The 12395-nt window shown below is 42.7% G+C and overlaps 1 protein-coding gene across 1 annotated transcript in view; it reads right to left on the bottom strand.

Moving 5' to 3' along the window:
* Window positions 1–4256: 4256 nt before the first annotated feature.
* Window positions 4257–12395, bottom strand: part of REX1BD (required for excision 1-B domain containing) — a 36164-nt gene continuing 28025 nt past the window's right edge. Inside the window, exon 5 of the mRNA XM_073546210.1 lies at window positions 4257–4719. Coding sequence (XP_073402311.1) covers window positions 4647–4719 — 73 coding nt within the window. The 3' untranslated portion in view covers window positions 4257–4646. The remainder of the gene's footprint in view (window positions 4720–12395) is intronic.

Genomic DNA, 12395 nt, shown 5'->3' with positions numbered 1-12395 from the left:
AAAGGGGAAGAAGGTGGACCCAGGCAACTATAGGCCGGTGAGTCTGACTTCTATACCAGGAAAGATCTTTGAACAAATTATTAAACAACATGTATGTCAATACCTGGATAAGAATGAAGTGATTAAACAGAGTCAGCATGGGTTTGTAACTGATAAGTCATGTCAGACTAACTTAATTTCCTTCTATGACGGTATCACTGATTGGGTGGATCAAGGAAATGCTGTAGATATAGTATATCTTGACTTCAGCAAAGCATTTGACAAAGTCTCTCATACAATCCTTATTGAAAAAATGACTAAGTATGGAATGGACAAGGCAACTGTTAGGTGGATTCATAACTGGCTTAGTGATCGGACCCAAAGAGTGGTCGTAAATGGCTGCACATCCAGTTGGAAGAATGTCTCAAGTGGGGTACCACAGGGCTCTGTCCTGGGCCCTGTATTGTTCAACATCTTTATCAACTATTTAGATGAAGGAATTGAGGGTAAACTGATTAAATTTGCTGATGACACAAAGCTAGGAGGGATAGCTAATACTAGAGAGGAGAGAGAGATGATTCAAAAAGATTTAAATAAACTGGAGAAGTGGGCAGCAACTAACAGAATGGTTTTTAACAGGGAGAAATGCAAAGTACTACATCTGGGCAATAAAAATGAAAAAAGCATATATAGAATGGGAGGAATAGGGCTAAGTGACAGCACATGTGAAAAAGACTTGGGTATACTAATAGATCACAGACTGAATATGAGTCAACAGTGTGATGCAGCAGCAAAAAAGGCAAATGCAATTCTAGGATGTATTAACAGAAGCATACAGTCTAGATCACGTGAAGTCATTATTTCCCTCTACTCCTCTTTGGTCAGACCTCATCTGGAATATTGTGTCCAGTTTTGGGCACCACATTTTAAAAAAGACATCAACAAACTGGAGCAAGTTCAGAAAAGAGCGACCAGAATGGTGACCGGTCTGCAAACCCTGTCTTATGAGGAAAGGTTGCAGGATTTGGGAATGTTTAGTTTGCAAAAGAGAAGACTGAGAGGAGACTTAATAGCTGTCTACAAATATCTAAAGGGCTGTCACATTGTAGAAGGATCAACTTTATTCTCATTTGCACAAGGAAAGACTAGAAGCAATGGGATGAAACTGAATGGGAAGAGACACAGATTAGATATTAGAAAAAACTTTTTGACAGTTAGAGTGATCAATGAGTGGAACAGGCTGCCACGAGAAGTGGTGAGTTCTCCTTCAATGGAAGTCTTCAAACAGAGGCTGGACAGACATCTGACTGGGATGATTTAGCGAATCCTGCTTTGAGCAGGGGGTTGGACCAGATGGCCCAGGAGGTCCCTTCCAACTCTACGATTCTATGATTCTATGCACCTGCTGTATTATTTTGGTAGTGCTGCCCTTTTTTCTTGATTTAATAAATAAATAAGAAATAAAATATCTGACATATTAAAGGAGTTTTCACCAAATTTTTCATGTTTAAATGGACAAACTATGTAATAGTGGCTGCAAAAAGTAATAAAATGTAGGGTTTTTTTTTTTATTTTGCCTCTCGGTTGCGAAGATGTTCGCAATCAAAGTATTGGCACTTAATGAGTCAACTGTTAAGTTCATGTGGGTCTTATCAGTTAGCCCCCACCCCTCCATCATAGCTTAGGTTTCTGAGTGTGTGAAAGTAATGACATCTCTAATCTACTGGCCTATCCTCCTGCATGATTACAATATGAGGGGTGTAAAACAGATAACTCATACCTTTCAGATAAGGTCCATATGTGGAGAGGGCTAGTCCAGCAAAGCTGACAGAAAAAAAGATAATGGAAGTGTTTGCAATGTGACTACTAAATTCAAATGTGCTGCCCTTCCCTCCACACTGATCTCATTTGGAAGGTGTTAATCATCTGTGCTCTACACTCAGCATTTTCTAATCACGCAGGAGGTTATTGCCCCGTCAACGATATGATCTTGTCAGGATCGCTGATGTGTCACTACATGATCGCTGGTGAGCTGCCAAACAGGCAGCTTCACCAGCGATCAGCACCAGTGACGAGCGCTCTCGTCGCTGTGTACCTTAGTTACCAGCGCCAAGGTAAACAGAGGGTTTTCTAAGTGCCGCGCGGCAGGAATACAATGCTATCTACTGCGCAGGCGTCATGACTCATTCTGGACTCAGGTTATCTTCATCACACAGCTGACGCCGCACTCAGGTGTCGGCGTGTGCTGTAGTGATTACAATTGCAATTGTACTATAAAGGGGACTTGATATCATTCCTGGCTACCCTCCCTGACGAAGCTGCAGGTTAGCAGCGACACGCGTTGGGTTCTGTGGGCAGTGTGAGTATGCTTAGGTAATTTTTATGTGATCCAGCAATTGCCTTCCCTCATCTATGGACTTGCATGGTAATCATTTGGATTGTTTACATACCTACAAGTGACTATTAGACTGATCGGACTTCATTGCTGCAAATTGTCCATATGTTTATACTAAACAATTTATGCATATTATATGGTGATAGAGGGCATTGTTGTGAATGCATTTTTATTTATTTTTTTTGAAACACTCATTTATATAAACATTTCTTCCTTTGTATACTGCATGTGTTCTCCACCTGCCCACTTTTGTTTCATTTGTGGTTTTTAATTGTTTTTATTGTACACTTGGATCTCTCTGGCTATTGTATGTCAATAAAAGCCTTTTTTCACATGGACATTCTGCTGTTGTGTGTATGTTATCCTGTGTCTCTTTTCTCCCTTTTTTTCATTTTACCTTAGTTACCTGCGCGCTGGTGCAGGGAGCTGGTAACCAAGGTAAACAGAGGGTTTCTAAGTGCCGCGCGGCACCTAGAAACCCTCTGCTTACCTTGGATACGAGCTGGGATCTCGCTGATCGCTGCTCTCCCGCCTGCCACACGCAGCGATGCGGGAGACCAACGATCCAAAAAAAGTCCAGGGCATTCGAGCACAGTCAGCGATACCAGGCAGGGGGGCTGATCGCTGATACCTGTCACACACAGCGATCTCGCTGGTGAGATCGCTGTTGAGTCACAAAAACTTGTGACTCAGCAGCGATCTCGCTGGCGAGATCGCTGTGTGTGACGGGGACATTAGACCAGAAGATCAGGGCTGCGGCATCACCTCTCACCCATTAAGAAACCTGAGCTATACTGGGGGCATGTTCTCTCTTTAGTATGTTGCTGGCTGCTTATGATTGGACAACTCATACAGCAGAAGAGCTATACGCCCCCAGTTAAAACCAACTAAACACCCACAAACAAAAAGTTAAAAGGCAATCTGTTACCATTTTTTTCATGTATGAACCAATACCACCATGTTCCTCAGTGCCTGTGCTGCATTTCAGAAGTTGTATATTATGTCCAGATTCCCATGTATGTCCCAATAAAAAAATGTTTTGCAGTGCTCCAGTGATTTATGCAAATTTGAATGGTCAGGTCTGATGGGTGTCATTGCAGCAGCTCCCACGGTGATTAATGTGGATGACACATCCTTCGTCATCCACATAGCCAAATGAAACTCACACCTGCACAGGCACATCGCTGGCTCACTTTGTTCTGCCCTATTGTGGGCAGAGCCTATAACCTAACTGAGCATGCATAGGCACACATCTTTCTGTCTCCGGCTTACCGGAACCATTTTGCCCACATTGGTTTGTTCTCTGCTGCTGCTGCAAATCGTAAAAGAGGAGTTTAATTCCGGTGGCAGGAAACAAACCAATGTCGGTGAAATACTTCTAGTAAGCAGCAGCCGGAAAGATGAGTGCTTGTGAATGCGCAGTTAGGTTTTAGGCTGAGGAATCAGTCTATATGATGCTGCTCTCAGATGGGACAGTCAAAACCTCCTGACAAATTCTCTAAGCATTGATGAAGAAACGGGTCAATCAAGCTGGGCCAGCTGAAGGGGACATTTCTTCCTGTGCCCGAGTCTTTTACAACGGTTTACCCTACAAAGCTGCAGCATTCCATGGTTAGCACAGCATTAATATAGTGACAGGCTCCCGTAATTCAAAATACAGTATTTGTATGACAACTGAAGACTTGTGAATACAAACATTTCACAGACGGTGCTCTGACGTGTTACAACTTGCAAGTAATATGGTTTATTTTGGGTATGGCTAGATAAATGAATAGTAGATCCAAATTTTACTTCAATTTTGATTTAAAAAAAAAAAAAAAGTGTTCTACATCTTTCTTTTACCTTTTTTATATTTACTGGATTAATTACATGAAATAATCAATGGTATTGAAAAAGTTTTTTAATGAGTCACAATAAACCACAAAAAAATGTAACAATTCTTTTTTCACGAGGAGAAAATAATTTTCATTATAACCTTTAATGATGTGAAGCAATAGAAAGAGAAATGAGTACAACTGGAAACACATCATAAGGCATATTTCACATACCCAATAAAATCCACTGGAAAGAAACGTACATTGGATCTCAAGTTCAGTCAACACTGCAGTGCAAGAAGACATATCCCTGCCATGTCTGGTAACAACACCTACTGATAGAGAGCCAGAATGTCACCCAAGAGGGCAGCAGATGAGACAGAGCAGGCTCTGTTACATTGCAGATCCAAATACTAAAGGCTCGGCTTTCCACTCTGAAGCTTCCAAAGGGGCAGACGTCATTTTATTTCTTCACAATCATACTTGAAATCCTGCAGTACTTCACTGATTGCTTCCACGGTTTTAATTATCCTAGAGGAACGAATGGGAACTATAAATAATATACATCTGGCTTACATTATTCACAGTATAGAAGTTTAGGTAGTGTTTATGAAACACCCAGAAAAGGGGCTGCACTCCTGGTTTAGAACTGAGGTGCTTTCAAGGTGTCGTCCTAGTGATATATATCTGTCACACTAACAGTGGAAACAAATATTTTTTTATGTCAGTTTAAAACACAAATAGGCCAACAGCCATTTGGGAAAGCGTTATCATATGTATAATCAACGAATGGGCAATGGCTGCAGTCCCATACAGGAAAAGATATATGTCAACACTCTAGATTTTCCTTGGTATGGAAATATAAAGTTGGACATGCTATAAAGTCAGCAAAATATAAGTTTCTAACTATTTTACGAATGTCGGATGTTCAAAAAATACCCAATATGCTCACCTCATGATGGCTGACCTCTCCGGAAGTTGCTCTTCTTTCCGTCGTCAGGGCCATTGTATTTCTGGACTCTTCACTATAGGCTAGGACTTCCAGAAGCATCAAGGTTGGACCTTACTGTTTGTCATAAAGTTGTGATGATGATGCAACCTTATGATGTGCAGTGACTGCCAGCGTGGACGCAAATGCAAGTCTTGGTCTATAGTGAAGAGCCTGACACATGGCCCCTGACTGCGGAAAGAAGAAGAGGAACAAACAGTAGCAGGTGAGGTCAGCACATCAGGTTTTTATTTTTTTTCTTTGAATATCAGACATTCGTAACCAGGAGTTCTACATAAGTTGGATGTTCTTAAGTTGGGTACTCTCTGTAATCAATAATATACCCAACAATACGAGAATGTCCCACAACTTTTTTGGAAAGGAGAATTGAGGAAACAGTAGATAATGCAGTCATGAGTATGATGTAGGTCCTAGGAAAGAAACAGAACATAAAGCACTTTTCTTTTACATGCCCTTTAGGAATCTGGAGTTAATATCTGAATAAGATGTGAGGAGAATGCAAGTAGTTGCTTTGTACATTGGAAAAACCATCTATGTGTAGGAATAAATGTTTTACTTATCTAAACTCTCATCATTAATACTTGGAGGAAAAAGAGGCACAAAGTAAATAATAATCTTTCAGATTCTATTTTACACTATCTCGGGAATTTTAAAAGAGATTGAAAGGCATCCAATGCTTTTAAAGATTTTTCTTTGCAGTCTTCGTTGTTTCACATGTGGCTCTGACTTCTAAGTTTTTTGCATGGCTTTCAAAATTGTAGCCAAGTGGGCATCCTCTTTCAGTGATATGTCAGACATCTTTAATATGCTGGTCCTCTCCAAAATCCACCTGAAAAAGTGTCCAGAATATGTTCCAAAGAATGAACATAGTAATTTCTATGTAAAAAACTTCAGGTTTCCAAAGATGACAAGCGGTTAAAAGAAATGACCTGACCATTCTTCATGTGGTTTCCACTCTGAAGATGCTCTATACTTTACAATTCAAGTAAATGGGAATTCTGAAAAGATGCATGGAAGATGCACGGGCGTCATTTTGAGCATTTTGCTTGCTTTTTACTTGATAAACCGCTAGGGTTGTCTTTATTGTTGTATGGAGTTAAAAACGTCTGGAAAACGCCATGTAAGGCAGCGGCGTTTCCGCCAGTGAATTTAGTGAGACAGTGACCCAGGTAAGTGAAAAAAGTCCTTTATTGTCCAAATACTGCACACATTAAATTTCTCACCTCCGGATTGCAGCCATGAATGCGTAAATAAAGTACAGTGCTGCTGGCTATCATAGTTGCCCATGTTTCTGACTCTGTTCTGTATTAGGTCCACACAGTCAGGCATACGTCCACAGCATCTTCAGCTCTGCTACATGTGAAAGCCAAACACAAACTGAAATACCCAAACCTTAACTGCAGGTTTAAATTAAAATCGTGGCCAAAGGTCACTGGTAAGACCCTGACTGGAGGGAGAGATCCGTCCCACTACTATCCTACAAATCTCTCCAAAAAACAAAAAAGCCCAAGACAGGTTTTCCTAAACTGACTTGGTCAAAGAACTTGACCCAGTCCACACTTACTTTTATTTTGCTTAGTAACCACAGCCGTGCCTGTGAGTACAATTCACTCCAGATGTTCAGTATGCTTCTAAGCACATTCTGGGGGATATATAATGGCCCTTAAATATGATTCCCCTCACTGTCGCACATAACCTTCCCCCTGTTCAAACTCGCGAGGTTGAACACCTGTTACCATACAGGGTGCTTGAGACAGGGCATCCGCATTCCCTTGCGACTTCCCAGCTCGATGTTCCACTGAAAAACAAAAATTTTGCAAGGACAGAAACCATCTGCTGAGCATTCCTCTCCTTAGCATTTCTCATCCAAACCAGGGGTGAGTGGTCTGTCACCAGCAGGAACTGTCGTCCCAGTAAATAGCATAGGGACTTCAAAACCCAATTAATGGCCAAGAACTCCTTCTCTACCACAATATAATTTTTCTCTGCCAGGGTAAGTTTCCTGCTGAAGTAGGTGACCGGATGTTCTTCGCCATTCACCTCTTGCGACAGAAGCGTTCATAGCCCTACCTCAGAGGCATCCATTTTCACAATAAACTCGTTCCAGAAGTTGGGATTCATAAGGGTGGGCTGTCCGCACAGTGCCAACTTCATGGACTAGAAAGCGTCCTACACTTAAGGAATCTACCGGACCATAACCATCTTCTGTCCCTTAAAAAGATCGGTCAGCGTTGACGATCTCACAGCAAAATTAGGTATAAACTTTCTATAATATCCCATAATACCAAGTAACACTCTCACCTGTTTCATAGTAAGAGGCTATGGCCAATTTTGAAAGGCTTCGATTTTATTTATTTAGGATTTGATAATCCCACATCCAATCACATACCCCAAATAACAGATTTCCTCAAGACCTATCGCACTTTTTTGGGGTTTGCCGACAAGCCCGCGACTCTGAGCGAATCTACTACCACTTGCACCTGGGACAAATGTGTATGCCAGGCGCTAATATAGATGATTATATCATCTAAATACGCAGATGCATACTTCTGATGGGGCTCTAACACTAAGTCTATCAGCCTCTTAAATGTGGCTGGGGGCACATGTAACCCAAAAGGCAAGAAGACAACATAGTGATAGAGTCCCTATGGGGTCACGAAGGTGGTCTTTTATTTGGCCGACTTTCAGAGGCACCTGCCAGTAACTCTTGGTTAGATCAAACGTCGTGAATTACTGGGCGTGTCCCAGTCTCTCAATTTGCTCATCCACCCTGGGCACTGGATAAAGGTAAAATTTTGACACCTCACTCAATTTCCAAAAATCGTTACAGAACCGTAGCGATCTGTCCAATGGGACTAGCCCACTTACTCCTGGACTCCTCAATGACTCCTAGCAGGAGCATCTGCTTTACCGCTTCCGAGACAGTGTGCGTCTGAGCCTCTGGCACACGGTACGGTTTCATTCACACCCTTACCTGAGGCTCAGTGACAATGTCATGTTGGATCACAGATGTCCAGCCAGGCAGTTCCGAGAATACATCTGTATTCTTCTGCACTAATTTCTGAGCTTCCTATCGCTGCTGTTTTGAGAGACTTTCGCTAATCTTTACCTCATTCGCAGCCTCTTCCCGAGCCTTTGTCAGAGACACCACAGAAGATAGGACCGGTGTCGCCTCTGTAACTAAACATTCTCGGTCTTTCCATTCGTTTAATAGATTGACATGGTAAATTTGCTGGGGTTTCCTCTTCCCAGGCCGATACACGCTGTTTACCTCTCTAATTTTTTCCTGGACTTCATATGAGCCTTGCCACCTAGTCAAGAACATACTTTCGGCAGTGGGTACCAAAACCAAAGCTCTATCCCTTTGTTTAAAGGACCTAACTGTTGCCTATCTATTGTAACCTCGGTTCTGAGCTGCCTGGGCATTCAGGAGATGTTCCTTTACAATAGGAATTATGGATGTAATTAGGTCCTGCATATTTGTAACGTGCTCTATAACGGTTTTATGAGAGGTGAGCTTCCATGTCTCTTTAGCAATGTCCAGCAGGGCTTTGGGATGTCTACCATATAATAGTTTGAACAGAGAAAATCCTGTGGAAGACTGCGGTACCTCCAGAATGGCATATATTAGATACAGCAAAAACAAGTCCCAGTCCATCCCATCTTTATCAACCACTTTTTTTGAATATAGATTTTAGGGTCTTATTAAATCTTTCTACTAGACCATCATTCTGTGGGTGGCAGACAGTGGACAACTGTTCGATCTGGAGCAATTCTTCAGGAACCTTGGACATAAAAGGAGTCCCCTGATCCATAAGGATCTCCTTTGGTAGCCCATGGCGGCATAAGATAGCAAACAGCTTCCGGGAAATACATTTTGCCGAGGAATGACAAAGAGAAATCGCTTCCAGGTAACAAGTTTTATAAATCACAAACTGATTTCACTATTGGCGCTATCAGATCCATAGCAATCCACTCAAAAGGTACTTCTATAAATAGGCAGAGGAACCAGTGGACTACAGAAGTATGATGTGGGTACGGTCAGTTGACATTCTGGGCATGACTCAAAAAGACTCTGAACCTCGGCATAAACCCCGGGCCAAAAGAACCACTGTCATATACGCTCCTGTGTTTTTTTTAGCTCTCAATTGACCTACCAGCACGTGTTTGTGAGCCACCTCATGCATCAGTCTGATTGTGACACTACCAGCTGTTCTAATGTTTTGTCACGGATTTTGCCAACCCCGTATAACAAATCTTGGTTGACCACCATACGGGGAAAAATCACCCCTGCGCCGAGTTGCTGTGCCACCCCATTTATCCTTATCACCCAGAACTAATGTGGTCTCCTCAACTTCTCCTGCCAAGACCTCTAAGTTAAACCTATCGGGATTACACTCTTTCCCTATTATGGTGACCCCTACAGCAGGTACCTTGGGAGGGTAAGTTTTGCGCTCCCACAGAGACCAGTACAGGGACAAGTCTCTTCCCAAAGCAGGCCCGTATGGAAGGGTCTTTACCACTCCCACTGTACGTTTAATCTCCCACAGACAGTGGAAAAGGTAACCTCCACCGTCGGATACTCCCGATGGTACCAGTGTATACAAGTGATCCCGATTTTACTACCATTTGGGCTATCCCCGACAACCAATGACCCATCGACAAGATGGGTCACTAGACTCTCTGGGTCAAAGAGATTCTGTCTGGTACCTGTTGACATGTATCCGGCATGAATGGGGTTCACTTCCTTTGGCATCTGCATCCTTGATGCAGACAGTCTGGCCACACACAGATACCCGTCGAGTAAACCCACAGTCCATGGGTTCAGCAGTCAGGGGGCAGTTAGCAGGCACATGTCCTGGCCCTTGGCACTGCCAGCACCTGATAGCAGTGGCACCCCTGGTCTGCGAGATTGGTTTAGGGGATACTGGGCACCTCCCCTCAGTTGTGGTAAGATTTGGACTAACCCCAGCAGAGAGCCTTATCCCTTTCCCAGGCTTGTAAGACCCAGAGTGATATTCACAGTGGGGCAGAGTCCCGTATGAAGTCCTGGGTGGCCACATATTGCTCGATCATACTAACCACCTGATCTAGGTGGCCCAGGTCCCCTTATCCCGGCCCAGATGTGTATGGAACGGAGCCACCAACTCAGCCCACTGGGAAATTGGCAAGCTCTCCTGTTCCGCTGTGCGTTCAAATACAGTGAGGAAAGCTTCCATATCATCCTGCGGACTGATCTACCTCAGCGCTGACCTGATTTTGTCACAGGATGAACCGGGGTCGGCTGTGGGGGTGTCTATCGCAGGGCTGCAATCTGTTGCAGAGTCAGGTTGTTGGTCTGCTGCTGCTCCAACAAATCCTGCAACTTCTGCTGGGAGAGAACCAACTGTTTTAGTATTTCCTCCATCTTGTCAGCTGGCTTGTTGAGTAACGTTGCAGGCTTGATCACTGACATGTAGCTTTCTTTGGGCTATGTCTCAATTCACACTGCAAGTATTCTCAACCATAAGGCAGCGTCGCTTCCGTCAATGAATTCAGTGAGACAGTGACCCAGGCAAAGTTAATAAAACGTCCTTTATTGTCCAAATTCTACACATATGAAATTGCTCGCAACCAGAAACATGTAAATAAAAGTCCAGTGACGCTGGCAATTGCAGCTCCGTAAGGTTCTCGGGTGCGATCGTGGTCGCCCACATAACTGGCTCTGTTCTGTGTTAGCTTCACAAAGCCAGGCATATGTCCACAGCACCTTCAGCTCTGCTATATGTGAAATCCAAACACAAACTGACATACCCAAACGTAACTGCATGTTTAAATGAAAACCATGGCCATGGGCCACTTGTAATACCCCGAATGAGAGATCCGCCCCACTACTATCGGAGGATGCTGAAGGAGAAAAAAAAAATATTGGCTTTGTCTGTAGCGTCTGTCTCTTGAAACACTTGGTGGGTATGCACTCCTGAAGACATTGTGTGCACATTCCATTAAGGTCTGTACGTTTTTTAAGCATTTTTTGGACCGGACGATCTCCAAAATCTTCGTCAAAAAGTACTTGAAAAACTGTTGGGAAAAACGTTCTATTCATTTCCAAGGGAAATCCACTTTACTGTTCATAAAAGGATTTTTTTTTAGCTTTTTTTTTCACCTGAACAGTTTTTGAGAAACTGTCACATCACTTCTCTGAAGCAGATCAGAAGGAAACCGCTCCAAACTAGGTACTGTCCAATCAAAAGGCAGCAAAGAACACTTCTGGAGAAAGAAAAAATCCAAAACTTCTCTGAAGTGGATCCTGCTTGAAAAATTTTTTTCATGTCTAAAAAAGCTGTTTGGACAAAAGGCCCCTAAAAGAAAGTGCCACAATTTCCTTCATATCATATGTCAACTTGTGGTTTTATTTTTTATGGACACCATCGAAAAGTGATAGAGATTGTTTACAGGCACATTGGAAAACCATAATAAATAATTAAAATTTTAACCTATATGCCTACATGTCTACATATGTCTACAGACCAGAATATAAAGACATTACCAACAATCTTTGTAAACTGTAAAATGATGATAATTACAGTTACCCTAATCTGTATTAAATGTAACAGCTTCAAAAAAAAACACTTTTCTATTTATGAACAAAGAAAATGAAGTATATTTTTCTCAACTCTCCAGGAATTTCTGGACTGTTGTCAACACTGTCCCTCCTCCTTTTCCTCCGATTCTTCTCCTCTTGAGAGGGTGGGCTTAGCGGCTGAGACAGGTGTTGTGGGCCATTCGGCCACAGCACACACTATTAGTAGAGGGAACAGCTGACTGGCCTCCAGATCAGTCACCGGTTTAAGGATTCAACAGCTAGGCAGACAAGCTGTGCAGGTGAGAGCAGGGATTCCCTAGCACTTTTCCCCATTTACGGGAAGCAGCCAATGAACAAAAGCAAAGCTGTTCAATACTCGCTTTCTGCAGGAATTACCGTACCTCTGAGGCATTCCACCACAAAGATCCCCACCATGACACTCTGCACAACATCTATTTCTTGGTATTATTGTAAGCATGCATCAGGACATCCCATTTCCCCTAAAAGAATCCCACCCCTTTCTTTTAGGGAAGTATGTGAAAAAGTAGAAGGGTCTTTTTTAAAATAAAAAACACAAGATTTGTGATAGGCTTGAAAATAGCCTTAATTTCATATACCATCCCGCTGTTCCAG

Source organism: Dendrobates tinctorius, unplaced genomic scaffold (assembly GCF_039654945.1).
Source record: "Dendrobates tinctorius isolate UK_male_01 unplaced genomic scaffold, ASM3965494v1 ptg000011l, whole genome shotgun sequence".
NCBI lineage: Eukaryota > Metazoa > Chordata > Amphibia > Anura > Dendrobatidae > Dendrobates > Dendrobates tinctorius.
This window is presented reverse-complemented; position numbering and strand designations above follow the sequence as displayed.